Genomic DNA, 16,366 nt, shown 5'->3' with positions numbered 1-16,366 from the left:
TTATTGATGCTGACGGGCATTCTATCGCAAAAAAAAAAAAAAACGCATTTCGGTTCTAGACAAAACCTGGGCAACACCGACACACTTAGATCTAGACCCCCACTGTGACTTCACGCAACCATGCACAATGCTAGCCATCAATGTGGAAGGGGCTTTCAATAACATCCTACCCTCAGCCGTACTCCATATCCCAGCGGAGACTAATTGTGGCTGTACCTGAACCTACAGTGATTTTTGCAAGACCGAAAGGCAAAGATTAACACAGGGCACGTGCCTTGAGTCTGCTCTAATCAAGCTGGGATCGCGAAGCCCTGTTCAAGATGATGTCCTCTGTCTATCTCTTTTAATGACAATGAAGGATTTGACCTCCAGACAGGGCCAGGTTACAAGCGTTCGTCATATACTGTACAGTACGGTCCACTCTTAAAGGGTAACGGCGAGCGCGTGGCTGCTGCGCTCCGCGAAGCGCCGCCGCCGAGAAGTGGCGAGAATCGGAGACAGCCGGCACATGCGCACTTTGGCGGGAGAAGCCGCTCTGTCGTCTGCTATGGCGCTCCACTGCCTCGCTCAGCTTGCCATAGCTGAGGAAGTTTGTACTTGCAGGATATGAGCGGCCGGGCGAAGCGCCGTAGCAGTATAGTGCCTAGAATATATAGTAGCAGACGACAGAGCGGCCTGTACACGGACGTCATCCCCATAAGGCCAAACCAAGGAACCTGGCCAGACATCGAGGGTAACTTCTAACGGGCGATAAGAAGTCGCACAGAACTTCATACCTGGACTGGTCTCCAGATAAGTCGAATCTACTGGTAATCCAACCCAAAAATTCCAAATACTTCACATGAGACCTTATTAAATTGCGCGTGGACTTCATACCCATCCCCAAAAAACAAGAAATCTGTGTTTTCGGACTACACTCTTTCGAGTTTCAACTCGATGCAGAACGTCACAAGCTTGCTAGGACAATCAACTGAGTGACGCACAAAAAATCAGGGAAAGAAGAAGACCGAAATCACTGGATTGGTAGAAGCCTTTGTGGTCTCCAGGTGTACACGTACGCTGTTCATTTTCTGAACCTCAAACTCGAGGGGGAGGACAGACTAGATTTAGCCTTCGGTGAAATATTCAACAGGTGAGCAACAACAAGTGCGCCTCACGAGGGCGGAAACAAGCCGAGCCATTTTAAGAGGATTGAACATCATTGCGCGGACCACGGTGCATGATAGGTGCCATTATAGAGGAAAGCCGAGACCCACTTTCAAAGAGTGGAAGTTGGCTATGGTCCCTGACGTATACTATCCACCTGGCCATGACAACAAAGTTCGAGCTTGTTCTTCAAACTTATCCGTAGATTAGAACGAATTCAAACACAATTTTGATGATGATAGACACTGCACAGCTGCTGCAACTCTGACTCTGCCAGGTACCCCCCTCCCTTTTTTATCAATATGCAGGCTCAATTCTCTTTTTTAGTATTTTCTGTGCACTATATGCGACTACGTTTCTTATTGCTAATAAAAAACTTAAATTTCGCATATTTAGTTTCTAGAATTCCGTCCGATTTATTTTCTTGCACTAACTGCTCTGTTTAATAAAACATAATTCCTGTCGGCCTGACGCTCATCTAAATAAAGTTTATTCACTCACTCCCTCACTGGGCCGGCCCCCTCGAGATAGTATGCACCAGTTTCTCGTGGGCTATTATCATCATTATAATGGCTCGAAAAAAATTTTTTACTTTTCAACATGGAGGAAGCTTTTTTTCCCTCCATGCTTTTCAACCTACCGAGCGACTTGCATTGATGTCCAGGTTTGCCGCCCCTGGGGGGCTAACACTTCTAAAGTGTGGAGCAGAATATAAGGCAGCTCTGCCGTGGCTGTCTCCAGTGATTACGTGGGTTCTCACCTCTGATACTGAAAGAAAATGGGGACGAACTGTCCAGGGCATGGTAGGGGGGGGGGGGGGTGGCATTGGAGAAAAAGAGAATATTTAGTTTATTGGGCATTGAATTTGTGGGTTGGCTCCCAGTCCGTAAGTTTATGGATGGCCCTGGCTCCAGCTGCTCAATCAATCAAGCAGGCCTTTTGACGAGGTGTGAGCTGGACACCACATGTTCTCCCACTAATTCACGGGAAGGTTTAGGTATGGATCGAGAATAAATTGAGTGCAAACAATTTGACAGAAGATACAGAAAGACCAGACAGGACTAGCGCTCCCGCTAGCCTGCTCCCGTCTGGTCTTTCTGTGTCTTCTGTCGAATTGTTTGCACTCAATTTATTCTCGAAACATGAACCAACTATCCCAACAGCAAGTTTTATGTAGGTATGGAAGCAAAGTCGGTGTTTCGATGACACTCCAAAACTACGTGGTCCCAGATTGCCCCAAAACCTGCACTTCGCGGATCCATGGGGTTTGGGAAGATGTTAGTTTGAAGTCTTCCGGGCGTGCTTTCTTGTCTTTTAGAGAGATTAGGTTGGAAGAGGGGGAGGTCCACTCTAGTTTGTAGAACAGCGGGATTTCTCGGCAGGTTACAATTTGGTGCAAGGTAATGCTTGTACCCTTGAGCCTGGTTACTGAGTCCGCAGGACAGGGTGTGGGGCTAGTTTTTGGCAGGGAGAAGGGTGTGAGCGGCAGTTCACACAGTTGTCATCACTCAAAAAGGAGGATTTCATGGTCAGGAAGTGCAGGGGTAATCGTGCCAGCCGCATAATTTCTGCAAGCTGTCGGGGAGATACGACCTCCTTGGGTTTGGCCTATGGCCCGGGCAGTAGCTGTTTCTTCCGCCTCCAGAGGGTGGCAGTCTTCACTGTGAGGCTGGTTTGATGCAGAACCTTGCGACCACTGCAACTATGGCTCCCCGTATCGAAATTATAAGGCTACATGCATGTTCACAACTTTCACTTCCCAGCTATGTTGTTCCTGCAGTATATTTTGACAAATAGCTGTAGCCCTGGCTTTCCCCCTTACCTGAGGGTGGAGTGGCTACCCATTGCTGGTTAGTCGAACATCATGACTCACCTTGGTATTTTTTATTTTTATTGATGACCGTGCCCGTTCTGCAATGGTCTACAAGTGTGCTTGGACCGGCAAACTTTAGCACAATGGCATGAGTGTTACAATGAAAAGTATACTGCATGTAGATAGACCACAAATGCATGCAGGTCGCTTTGTAGCTTCTGGTGGTGCCGAGAGTCAAGCATCACACAAGATACAGGTAAAAATTGCTGTTCTTTTTTTCTTTTTATTTCGAAAAAGGCTTAACAAGTCTTAAGACAGAGCTGTAACAACGGCTCGCTGAACGAGAGAATGTATTAAAAGACGCTGAATTATGAGTGAATCGCATGAGAAACTTGCGAGCTCGTTCCTACTCTGCGCTTTCGTCTACAGAAGACTCCTAGAGTTTTGAACTGTATATAGATAAAGTAACGGCAAGAAATGTGCACTGTCTATTCATCTTCTTCTTTCCCTTTCTTCGCTCAAACAAATTTGCATCACTGTCAATACGTCAACAGACAGACAAACAACAGTGTGGGTCACCCCCACGACAGGCCTGCAAAACGAACTGTGGTTCTATCTGCCAGCGTGGGCAAACAAAACTTGGTGTTTGTTTAATGAGACCTAAGGAGAGTGTGTGGCGAAAGGGAATTCAAAGCGGGACAGGGACTCATCGCAGGACACACACAGTTGCATTCTCCCTGCCCTGTGTTAGAACAAAACATCGCATATGTACATACGAGTGGCATATTTTTGCAATCGCTGGAACAACCTCTTTTCCTCAACATCCAAGATCTGCTGCGAGCAAGCACGTATCGTGTCGAGACAACGGTCAGTCTTGTGCCGGAAGAATGATGTGTATTAGCTGCACTCTCATGTTACCGTGACTCACGTACGGTTCACATCTATGGGTCCACACGTTACGGTACCCGAACGGCACCGTAGCGCTGGCGCAAATGTACCCTCTCTAAAAAAAATTTCACGGATCTGCTTCAACAAGACGCACCTGAATGACCCATTGCTATGTCTGAAAGAGCAATATTTCACTGATAACGGTGTGACATGCAATGGACAAAGTCGTGTATTCATTGCATAATGTCGCTGCAAAGGTCGTATTTTCCCAGTCAATCACACGTTTGCCTCTTCATTGGCCTGCCTTGCTTGCATGATCGCAATGTTTGTCATTCACGTCCACTGCAATGACACAGCTGTCAAATAAAAGAGCAGAGATATATAAATATTTTTAAGGCGACGTTTTTAACAGGGTGGACCAATGTGCTCACCCGCATTTTGTAATATCCTCATCCAACGCTAACGTAATGACCCCTGCGACCCATTCCTCTCCTAACTTCTTAAACAAAAGTTACTTTCTCGTAATTCCTTGAAGCGCTAAAATTGCTCGAGAGCTGCAGATGACTTTGTCACATCCCTTAAGGTCATCCGACACGACACCAACACTCTGGGTATAAATAACATCGCCCGCAAAGTCTACTGGCTCTTGATAATACTGTGAAATTTTCTGTTTCGTCCTTTAAGTGTGTCTGTCCAGCAGTGTTGAAGGGCTGAAACAGTATGGTGTATGAAAGAAAAGAAAAAGAATGAGACAACTAGCAGAGAAGTCATTAACACAAATGAAAACCTCTGCATATCACCAACATTGGCGAACCTTATACCTGAGTGCACAAGCATCACTTCAGTGTTCTTGGTGAGTTGCGTAGGAGCCGGAGATGTGGCGATAAATCAGGATACTGCACAGCAGGTTCAGTGGGAAAGCTATACCACATCACTCCTGCAGCACAAGACCCACTTGCTTTCTTCGAAAAAAGTCAAGGTACACTTAAATTCAATGCTTGCTCACACATGTCACGGGCATACACATCTCCTCTACACCGCGGGCCAAGGTTTGAAGCCACACAAACCATATGTTGCGATAGGTCACCTGTACACACACTTGCAATCCACGTCACACCTTGCCCACGCAGCGAGTCACTGCAACTGTGAAATTCATAACACCCAATATCACAAGTGTCTGTGAACACTGGAGCGAACACATAACAGCGTGTGTGCCACTCACTCTCGGAGAAAACACCGCGATGCGCTGCGTTGCTGTCGCAGGCGAAGCTGTATCTTTTTGAATGGGCTTACATTTGCATGCCACGTTTGTGCCTGTTATTCGTTAGGTGATTATTGCTCTATTTTCTTGAGATCTCATTAGAGTTAGCGACTACTGTGAATGTTGGCCTGGTTTCGTGCAATTCGCTTCTCTCCCTTGCTATACGTTAGTTCAACACACACAGTTTCTCAATGTGGCTTGACAGCTCCGAGCTGTACGTGCAACGAAAGAAAAAAAAACACCAATCGCGTCACTAAATAACGTAATCTGGAACGTAATACGACGAAGATCACACATTTCAAATCACCACCCTTTATCTTATTATGAGGCAGAACACTTGACTTGAAAGACTAGTCATACAGAAGAACGTGCACCTTAATCTGCATTCTTTCACAGACAAGCGAGCGCGTCCTTATCTACAGACTACATGATGACTCTGCACTGGTTGAAGCTCTGGTTGAAAAGCTTGTCGAAAATATGGCATGCACGTCGAAAAAGCACAACCGAGCTTGAATGGCGGTGACGCCCACCTTTTAGTGGAAGTATTTTCTACATTACCTAGCCGCCACAGGGCATTATTCCTGTTTCTACTGGACGCTATATGTATATGAAGTCAGTGTTTCTTGTCGCCCTATAGTTTGAGTGATAGATACATTAGATCTGCATTGTGGACAAATGTCCACCGGGTATCCAGGGCGAAGTTCGGTTTGGAACAGCGCTCAGACACACCTTGGTTTTGGGGTCGAAACGTTCAGTTGCGCACCTCTGTTTACGTAGATTTCCCGTAAATTTTTAAAAACATTTTTGTGAGTAAACATGAATATTGCTTTGTAAAATCCGTAGGTAGAAGGGAGTTCTAAATAAAATCGTCCATCGAAAGGCAGGTAAAGGCTACATAGACATTATCTCGGTTCTTCAATATTTTCCAGCCTAAGAAAATTCAACACGTCTGAGATTAGAATGGTAGTGGCATTAGTCACTGCATCAACTGAGCTGATCTGTAGGCAGCGTAACAGCAAGTTAACTGGGAGCTGGACCTAGTGATGGATTTAGAAACAGACCGCCCACTTCAGAAGGTATTAATGCCTTTAAGCTATTTGACGTTTGCTTCTGCCACATCTTTGGCTACCGAGTGAAGTCATTCTTAAAGGTCACTGCAGCGAAAGAGGTGCAAGCTTCATTTTTGGGGAAGTCAACTTATCGGACCTCTTAAACCTAACATTCGTTTTCTCTTTTTGTCTCTGAATGACATGTTTGTAAAGGCTTAGTGCAAAGATTAGATAACAGAGGAGAATATGCGCGAAAGCCCCGTATGTTTCTATGCTTGAAAAATGCAAAATCATCAGCATCACTCTATCCGCTATGCATTGACCTACGTCATCTATATGTGTATATATACTGGAGTATCGTGTAAAAAGAGCGGCATACTTTTTTTTATTATCGAGAATATTAAAAAGGTAAATTCGCTTGGACGAGTTGGAGGCTTCCGACCGGGAGGCCTTTGCAGGCTTTAACATCGTTTGAGGACGTCTTTTTTCTCTGCAGCTCTCGCCTTTTCGAGTCGTGAACAGCACAACCACCGCAGTTTGGACCACGGCAACGGTCTGGCTATGGCGGAAAAACCACGGCCATCGCGCATGGAAGGACTGCCTCCGCGACCGACCACTGATGAGTTAAAGGGCGCGCGTTATGAAGACCACCGATGAGGCTGGGAATACACACACACAAAAAAAAATGGTTATAATAGCCTTGACAGGGAAGAAGTGCTCCTTCGCTCAACAGCCCGCGAGTTAATGCCTCAAAGCTGGCAGTCGACAGCTTTGCTACATCTTTTTCTCTGCTTTATGCCGGCGAAAGCCTCACCTGCCCGGGCCTGTCGGTAGCAGATCAGGTCACATTTTGCTCCCAAACTGTGTTCAAATTTGACAAATAAATATGCAAGATAACCTACCAGCCTAATTCCATGAAATGTCTGCTGTTTTTGAACATCACTGTAGGTACACAAAAGGGTACCAGAGGTTCTGAGCTATTAGCACCTCAGCTTTTGTCAATAGTGGCTTGTATGTTGGAACTACATCAGTAGATGACAGCTGACCATGCTGAAACATGTGACGGTCGCAAACACTGCGAGAGAAGAAACCTTAGTATTGACACCCGCCGTTTCACACCATACACTGGGCTAGCCGCTGTACACGTGCTTGCGGCAGCTGCAAACGCCTATACCGACACGAGGTGTCAGTACAGTATAACGGATAACCAATAATACAAGTGGTTAATGTTTAGTGGGGCGACGACCAACGTTTGCGTCGTCATTGTAGGTATTTTACTTAAATCTTGCGTCTGATGAACATTGTGAACTGCATAGAGCGCAGCCAATGTATTTTAGCAAGTTTTATGCACGACTGTGTTATTGCGTCTTGTCCTAGCCTAAATTTACTACAGGGCCATATCATCGCTGATTTCAACCGGCTATGGCTTGGTTAACATTTCCTGCTCTCATCAAACACATTCCTGACTATGGTTGCAGGTCCAGTTTGAAGCTGATGCAAATAACCTGCATTAACGTCGCCGTGCTCACACAAGCGCTTGTCGAGTTTTGGCGCAGTGGTTGGAAGACCACTGTGGCGGATTCATCTAGAAATCAATGCGGAAGATCATATGTGTGAAAAAGTCCATTGACACTTGCAGTGTAATTGGGATAAAAACAAACAGAAATGTGTCATATTGCTCGTACGGGCTTTGAATGTGCTATAGAGAAAAGTGCATTCTCGACTTGGGCTCTGGGGCAAGGACGGGCCCGTTGAGATCGCTCTTTTGAGACAGCGCTTTGCTGTGGTGACTTTGCTTACGACACCATCCACGAGCAGTTCTGTACGCACTGGCGCACGAAAAAAGTTGACAGTACTCTCATGCTATCTACAGGAGCTGCATCTTGGGCATAGAGGAAAGAAGACTCTCTTTCCTGCTCCAGCCGCGTCCGCTCCCCCGGGAGGGAGTGGGAGAGCCCCACCGGCGAAACGCATTCGGTTTGAGCAGAGTTTGTACTATTTGAACGTCACGCAATCATGAGGGTCTCCTGTCTGGCGGTGCCATATGAGAGAAGATACAACAGCAGCACACGCCGACACAAACACAAGAGGGGAAAAGAAAGGATAGAAATAGTGGATTAATAAACAAAATCCGTCGGCTCTGGAGAGAGGGGATGAATAACGAGACGTGTTGGCTACGTACCCCTCAACTAGTAACAAGTGAACTTATGTAACTATGATGGCCTCGTCCGAGAAGAAATACTATGTACATACATATGGCGCGCGCTACGTCGATTCCAACTCTTTGCAGGAGAATGAAATGCCCTACAGTATACGCTACTTGATTGACTATAAGGCATGGCCATAGCACCCTAATGTGTTATGTACATCTGAACAAGCGCCACCTCCCCGTTTGCACGCATCTGCATAACAAATGTAATCTGTCGCATCTTTTCATAACTACACTTCTAACAACCAGCTCACATACCTACACCACTTGGCTCATCGCGTATACGCGGGCTTTAATTAGTCTTATAACTACTGTACGACTGCTAGTTTTGCAGTGTTAGTCATATCTTGAACGACTAACCGACTGCTTCGTGTCTATCGAAAGCAATCTTCTTCGGTTCGTGCATGCTGTCTTTGCCGAACCTACATGCAAGTCCGCCCAGGAAATCTGTTAAACGTAGAGGGGAGTGTATTGCGTGTTGTGCCTCAGGGAGGTGTTCTGCGCCCCACGCTAAATGAATTTGGCCATGACGCAGCTACTTAGAACGAAATGAAATTCGCCGACCAGTGCAACTGCACATGTAAGCTGACGATTGTTGCGCCTGGCTATCTGAATACCATCGCAAGCGCCATTCAACTGTCTTTTGACGCAGGCCAAGACACTCGGACAGTTTCTATAAAATTCGAAGAAGTATAGCTGAAACAACTGATAAGCCTTGGCGTATAGTAGCGGAACAAGTTCTCACACTTTTTTCGTGTTTTTTTCTAGTTTAATACACTCCGGGAAGGTCATTGTTTCGGGTGAATTGTTATCTCGTCGAGTTCAGGCATACAGTTCGCGCTTGCTAAAATCGTGAAAAGTCGCGAGTGCGTACGTACGACTTTTAAGAAGACTTCAGAATGCGTCTGGAATGTTAGCTGCAGAGTGTTCCTTGCGGTTAATTTGAAGGATGGGGATATGAAAACACTTCTCCAACTCACAGTGTTGCTGCAAGCTTCAGTAGACTACCTAGACTGATCGGTTAGTGGAGTAAAATAACACGATGACCATCTACAATTTCATATTTTTCTGAGAGTTCTTACTGGCTCTCGAAATTCATTATACGCATTTTGTTAGTATGAGGATGACAGGTGCTTAAAGTTATATAGGCATGGGCATTGAAGAGAGTCTTCGGATATTGGCCATGCAAGAAATGCATTCTGCACAGATCCTAATTTATTGTGCTATTGTAGAACGCGAGCGGAAGATCATGCCTGAGTGATGCTAGTACATGCTACAAGAGAGGGCATGTTGAATAGTAAACTACAAGGAAGTATCGCAATGCATAATCCTCCTTTAACACATTGTTTGTTTCATGTTGTTGTTTAAGCCACCAGCTTACAAAAAAATAAAAGGAAAACATGTTGAGGGTTCGACAAACATTTCTGGAAATATTTCGGCCCTTTTTTTATTTGAGATCTACCTGTGATTCATAGTTCAGAGTCTCTTACAGGGAACAAAAAAAATGTTTCAGAAGGAACGTAGTCACAAATATTGTAGAGAGGATCGTAGACCATTAGTCGGAAATATTTTGCTTCTCTGCCTAACTTTATCGCAGCCTCTGAAGTCTCATAGAATCGAAACAGTTTCTGCGACAGTGGGTTAGTTACCTGGATGCGTTTTTTTTTTCCTTTCTTATATATATTTTTTTTCATGTTCTGCAGACTTTGTCATAAAAAAACTTGCATTTGTATTCACCGGGACTGCACAACACAGCAACGCGGCTCTACTGCTGTGTCTAAAAACGTGGCATTATTCCTCCCTTCGCATTCCTAAAGAGCATCACGGGTGAACACAAATGGCTTCATCCTGCTGTTAGGGACCCCCTTGACAGGCGCTTGATATGTATCTAGCCGCGGGATGCTGATGCACAAGGGGGAAAAAAGAGGGGGGGGGACGAAACTGCAGGGGTGGCTACTTGAATTCTCGCCGTCTTCAAGTGTGCATCGTTGGTAGAACAGTGGAGTAACGCAGAGTTCAAAGATGATTTGTTTCATTCGAATCTAAAGTTACACTTCTTTTTTATTTGAGGGTTGACTCGTATTCCTCTAAAACGCGCCTCTTTTGACGAACGAATCGTGTCAGGAAAAATAAAGAGAAAAAGAACTGTGCGCCGGGGATTTCTCCACAAAATAGTGCTTACACTTCAAAGGCAAACTGGTCTGCTCTACACGTTCGCATCCCCTGTCAAAGTCCTAGAAGCTTAGGCTTTACACTGAGCTAACCTTGTTCACAACATCACGAAAGGCACCAACCCCTAATACAGTCAACACAAAATCCGAGGCCACCTAAGCATGTGGCATGAGTCGTGAATGCGAAAGCATTAATGTCCAATAGAGCGCTGCTGAGTGCTCCTCTGAGTTTTGCGCTGCGAACAATGTTTTCAAGCTTTTTTGCTTGAACTGGGGTGGGTATTTTTTATAGCTTCTACATCAAGCATTTTAGATGTAGACCAGAATAATTTGAACAGTATTGCTTGGAATTCTACTGCCGCGCAGAGCGGCCTGGCTTGCTAATGACTGTTGTGTCACTGGGCACGGCTTGTCGCCGTTCCCGAACGTCGAGCAGCCACGGCAGCCACCATCGCACTCTCTGCTTTCCGTGTGGATCTGGGCATGCCCAAACGTTGCCTAGCAGCGCGGTCCTTTGTGTTTTATTAACGCGAAGTACGTGCTAGGGAACGGGGTGCGGTCACGTGGGTTTAGGAGCCGTTTTGCTGCTACAGACTTCGCCAACACGGTATGTTTCGCTTAGTAGGCATTATGCTTGCACATCCTTAATTTCTGGCACCACATTTGTCGAGTTATTGTATCCATCGTACCCCACGGAGATGGTTCAAAAAATAAGCACAGCAAATTGTCGGGCGCTTTACATCGCATAAGTTTCCATAAGTGAATTCTAAATAGCGCGAGCTTTTTCTTGGCAGAATCCGAACATGTAAAATCTCTTTTCCTACGCCGAGTTTTTTTTGTTGTAATTTCTTGAATATTTATTTACATAAATTGCCACATTTGAGAACGCCAGGTGCACTGCGTGTTACTTTTAGGTAAATGTTTTCTTTCTATCTTTTTTGCTTGCTCGCTCGCAAGAGACCGCACTGTATTGAGCACCAACCTACTCTACCTTCGGCACTTCATAAGCTAAACGAAACACTTCCCTTTCAAACCCTACACTAGTACTGGTATTGTAAGTTACTTTCTTGAACGGGGCTGTATATGTAATACAAAAAAAAAAAAGCTGCCCTGAGAATCAGCACCAATGCTCTGCTCTTGCTCACAAACAGCTCTCTGCGACCGTTAGAATACCGAACTTGAGCAAAATGATTAAAATATCTGCCGCACAACCAGCTAGACGATGCAACTGGCCTCCCGAATGGCTGAAAGAACGCAAGATAAAAATGACGATGTAAAAAAAAAAAAAAAAAAGAAGCTATACGAGGGCTGCCCCAAAAGAGTATGCAGTCAATGCCCGATATCTTTTTTTTTTCTCGGTGGACGATAAACATGGCAGCTTGAAAATCTTAAAATTGCGAAGATGCATTGTGTGTTAACGTGCATGACTGCTTTCGCAGACTTTGAACGTGACACATTGCCGTGAGCCTCACATGCAGTATGTAGCAGGTGTTTAGTTGGTAGGACTACTCTTGAGCATCAAATTAAAAAAAAACGCAGTGCAAAAGGGTTGAGAACTGGGCCAGTTGATATACGTTCATACTGACGAAACAGCGCGACATTGACTGAGCAAAGAGCGCGTGCATTGTCTTCTCTTTGCCCCGCAAAGTTCGTACTTTTCCATCACAATAAAAAAAAAGCAGGTTGAGGGAAGTTGTACGAAGTTGTAGAATGGGGCGGCCTGATGGGATCATTCTACAACCTTGTCGCGGATGTTGAAGTGGTTGCAAGATGAGTAGGTACAAATTTGGATCTCCGAGCAGTCACTGCCGGCCTGTGGCATCAGTGAGTAGTCCAAGAGACTTTTTGGGGGCGCACTATTCGCATAGCTCACATGAGTCAGACCTCATGAGGTCTGACTTCCTCTTGCAGAAGCAAGTCAGGAAGTCAAATCCGTGACTTGCTTCTGCAGAAGGAAGTCACGGATTTTGTTGGACTACATTTCTTCTGGATTCGCCAGGGGACGCCGGGCCTGCAGACAAATGCATCAAGGTTCAAAAATGAAGGGAGTGATTTGTGCAATGCGTGTATGATTTAGTCTGCAGGCAACGGGACAGGTGTGCTGGTTTCTCGGGTGTTGTAACAATGCTGCACAAGTTGGCTTTGGGGAAATGCCATTGTTATTTCTACCATAGAAATATAACGATTTGCAAGTGGACCTTAAAAAAAAAAGCGACCGTTGTACTTTTGGGCAGCCCTCGTGGGGAACGCTCAGACTAACAAACTGCTTTCGTCGTCTCAGAAATTAACGCGGTATTCTCACAGCAGACCATAATTCCGCCAGTATAGCCCTTTCAGTGCCTTCAGCACAATATCTAACCGGTATGCTATAGCAAAGAATTGTAACACACTTTCTTTCTTTTGGCGGTGCCCCTTTTGCCTCACTGAGTTGCTATTCTAATGTCTATGAGCGAAAATTGAGCTGCTGCAAGCAAACAACATGTTACAGCTTCCCTGTCAATAGCCTAATATTAGACGTGCATACAGGCGTCTTTTGGACACTTTTGTACCCATTTTAGGGCAGACTTAACTTTACAAGTATAGTTTTCGGCTAGCATGTAGAGTGGTCTTGCTTATGACCAATAATTAGAACCAATCCATTCAACCCCATGCAAGACATGGGTGACTGAAAAGGATACTGGCATCCTATGCTTCAAGGAGTACAAATTAAGCTGCCGTTTGACAAGTGATGGGCCGCCAAACCCATGCTGGGGTGCGAAGTGCCGTCAATGGGATTTTGCGTGGATGTTGCGCCGTTTTTTTGAGTTAGCTGGTTCATAAGAGATGTTAAATTGAAACAGACGGAGAGGAGTACCAGTTCTGGCTAAACAGCACGATGCCTTCAGACTTTGAGACGGCGTCGTGGAGCACACTTGAGAAATTCGAAGGGGAGGGTCGGGTCAGATGTTAGCAATAAAGATTCTTTGGCGCGGAAATACTGCCAGGGTCCTGCCCACTGCTTGGAAGGAGAACGCGTAGCCGACTCCAGTGGTGTGAATCGAACAGAACTCATTTTCAGAGCAACGTGGAAGTAGATATTGACGGCGAAGGTGGTGGCGGTCTTCTCCGTGGCGGCGAAAATACTAGCACAGCCAACACCTTTTGGTGAAACCGCGATTCTCTGGAGGTAAAGACGGTGAGAGAAGATGAGGACCTACACGACTCTACGTTGAGTATCAGGGCGAGGTAGCGGTATAGTTCGTCAAAGAGTTGTCTGGATCATGGCTCCCTGTGAGCTCGTCGTGACGCCATCTACAGAGCCTATTTGAAGTATAGATATCTGCGTGCCCTCGTAAAGATCTTGGAATGGATGGGGCGGATGTCCTGGGCTACTGTATACAAGCCGAGCCCTAGCTGTATCTTTAAAACAGCTCCACTATACGCTACCGTCTTCTGAGTTAGACGTGAAATCTTGAGGACTATAATGTATTGAAAAGGCCTAAGGCGCAGCATTGGAGGCCTTGAGAGAAACACGGTGCTTCCTGGTTCCTGTCGAGGGTTTCTGAGGGCCTTGATAGTTTTGCCGGTGGTTCCGAACGGGCGTGATTTGTTTCCACGGCAATGTAGTTGTCCTTTCACGACGCGTGTGCGCTTAACTTGAAAACTGTTTTAATTTTTTCTCATGTGGATTCCTAATATACCAGAAGAAGATTTATAATCTACTTCTGGATTCCTTCAACTTATTTCCTTCTGCCAAAGATTTAGATATTAGATATACTGATGAACAAACAAGACAAAAAATGCAGCGGAAGAAAATGTGAGTTAGCGGCTCGCCTCCACAAGTTGCTCTTACTGGAGCTTTCTGCCTTCTTTTCTTTTTGGTACATGTTCTTGATGCCACTTTAGCAAGAGGAACAATGCAAATGGACTTTGCAACAAGTGGTGTGCTTCCAGCTTCTACTACCTGAAGCATTTGTTTTTCAATGGGTTTCAATCCTTTTACCTCCTTAAATAGTGCCGCAGCTTTCGTGATCTGGAATTTCTTGCATTTGTAGCGCGGTAACTTTTAGCAATGATGCTCACGTGATGTCATTATAGCCGCTTCACTTAAAGAACCATAAATACAAGATACAACATCGCTCCATTCAAAATAGTATAGTTTCTTTGGAATATCACTTATGCTAATTCTAATGCAAGCTCCAGTCATATAACCTATGCAACAATAAACACAGAGGAAATAGTGCCAACTCGCCAGCTATTTCCAGCGCTTGACTTGCCACAACATAAAGCTAACTGGCATGGCTGGCAGAGGCTGACAAAAGCAAGGTAATGTAAAATAGTTTTACCGCCTTGTAGCTCAAACGCATTGTTGCTAGAATAAAAAAATAATGCTATTGTAAGGAGATGAAGTTGTTTACAAACAGCTACAGTGCAAAAACATATGGAAAATCAATATAAACAGGAGAAACCAACGAGCGCCTAGAACACAGAGTCATCGTTAAGAACCGATAATCATGGCGTTACGACACTTGAAAACAAAACAATGGTCTACTGATTATGCCCACTGTTTTCTCAGATAATAATTGAAGTTCAGGAGAGCTGAAGTCACTCAATTCTAGTCAATTTAATTGCTCGAAGCAAGAACCAAGCTAGTGACTCTATTATACGGCGGTGAAAATCCCAACCATGTTTCACTGGGATTCATTACCGAATACCTACTTACAGTTTCTGAATGACAGTGTTTGGTCAGTGTACTTACTGCCCTCTTAATTGCTGCTCCCCCAAGTACGTCACAGATTGAAACATCATATTAAGATGGGGAAACACGCAGTCTTGAGGCATGAATTCTTCAGCCAACACAGTGACTTTACGAAAATAAGGCGTGACCTGTCTGATCTTTCGAATAATACCAAGTTGTATGTTGTCTTCATGGTCCGTTTAACAACAGCCTGTGCCTAGACAAGGAGAGACAGGGTACAGCCCTGAATTCCTAATATCGAGAAACGCCATTATATTGCTTACTATCGGCAATTGCAAGCGCCTATGTGGCGCCCTTACCCAAGTCACGAACCTTGCTCTTAACAGTGAAGGGGGAGGGCGCTAAACAACCGCCAAAATCCCTCAACGCCCTCGAATAACTCGCGGCGTATGCAACCGCCGTACACATCTTTGCGCACACAAACGCGTCATGATCAGGGCAGCGATCTCGCCATCAAGGGGCCCTCAGTGGAACCCAGCGACCACGGCCAGTGGCAGCCGCGTTTGACTCGGCCATGCCGGCCTGAAATCGCATCCAAGTGGCACCGCCGGGCATGCGGTGGCCCGGCGTTTCACCGTGTACCGGTCACGCACTGGTGGTGATGTCCGATGCGCCTAGTGGACGGTCCGAGCACCTCTCTGTCCATCTCCGCGGTCTGTGGCCGGTTCTTGTGGTGAGCGAATCCTAGGCGTGGTCGCGGGCCGACCTAAGAAGTCCTGAGCCTCGACGCCGTGGGAGACGCGCAGCAGGAGTGGGAGGAGGAGCAGGAGGCCGGCGGCGGGGCGGTCGTTGTCGTCGTCCGCCGCTGCAGCGCGACGTGCGCCAGCAGCAGGAGGAGCAGCATCATGAGGAGCACGCTGTTCGTGGACGCACCGGGCGGCGGTGGGGCCGCGTTGCAGGCGTCACTCTCACAGAAACACATGTGGCCTCCGCCGCCAGATTCGTACATGCACACGTGGTCCACTAGAAACATGTTGATCTGCAGCCGCTCCGTGCACGTCCGCCGAACCTCCTGGTCGTCTGCGAGGAGAACAGAGGAGGCGGAACACGTGCGTTAGGCTGAGAGACGATATGCTACACGTGCGTGCGCC

The 16,366-nt window shown here is 46.0% G+C and overlaps 1 protein-coding gene across 2 annotated transcripts in view; it reads right to left on the bottom strand.

Moving 5' to 3' along the window:
- Positions 1-3,211: 3,211 nt before the first annotated feature.
- Positions 3,212-16,366, bottom strand: part of Qvr (glycosylphosphatidylinositol-anchored protein quiver) — a 44,184-nt gene continuing 31,029 nt past the window's right edge. For both annotated transcript variants that reach the window (XM_077706938.1, XM_077706937.1), the window contains one exon: positions 3,212-16,295. In XM_077706938.1, coding sequence (XP_077563064.1) covers positions 15,982-16,295 — 314 coding nt within the window. In that variant the 3' untranslated portion in view covers positions 3,212-15,981. The remainder of the gene's footprint in view (positions 16,296-16,366) is intronic.

The sequence above is a fragment of the Haemaphysalis longicornis genome, unplaced genomic scaffold, assembly GCF_048455015.1.
Source record: "Haemaphysalis longicornis isolate Haplotype H1 unplaced genomic scaffold, Haemaphysalis longicornis Haplotype H1 scaffold_4, whole genome shotgun sequence".
NCBI classification, from domain to species: domain Eukaryota; kingdom Metazoa; phylum Arthropoda; class Arachnida; order Ixodida; family Ixodidae; genus Haemaphysalis; species Haemaphysalis longicornis.
This window is presented reverse-complemented; position numbering and strand designations above follow the sequence as displayed.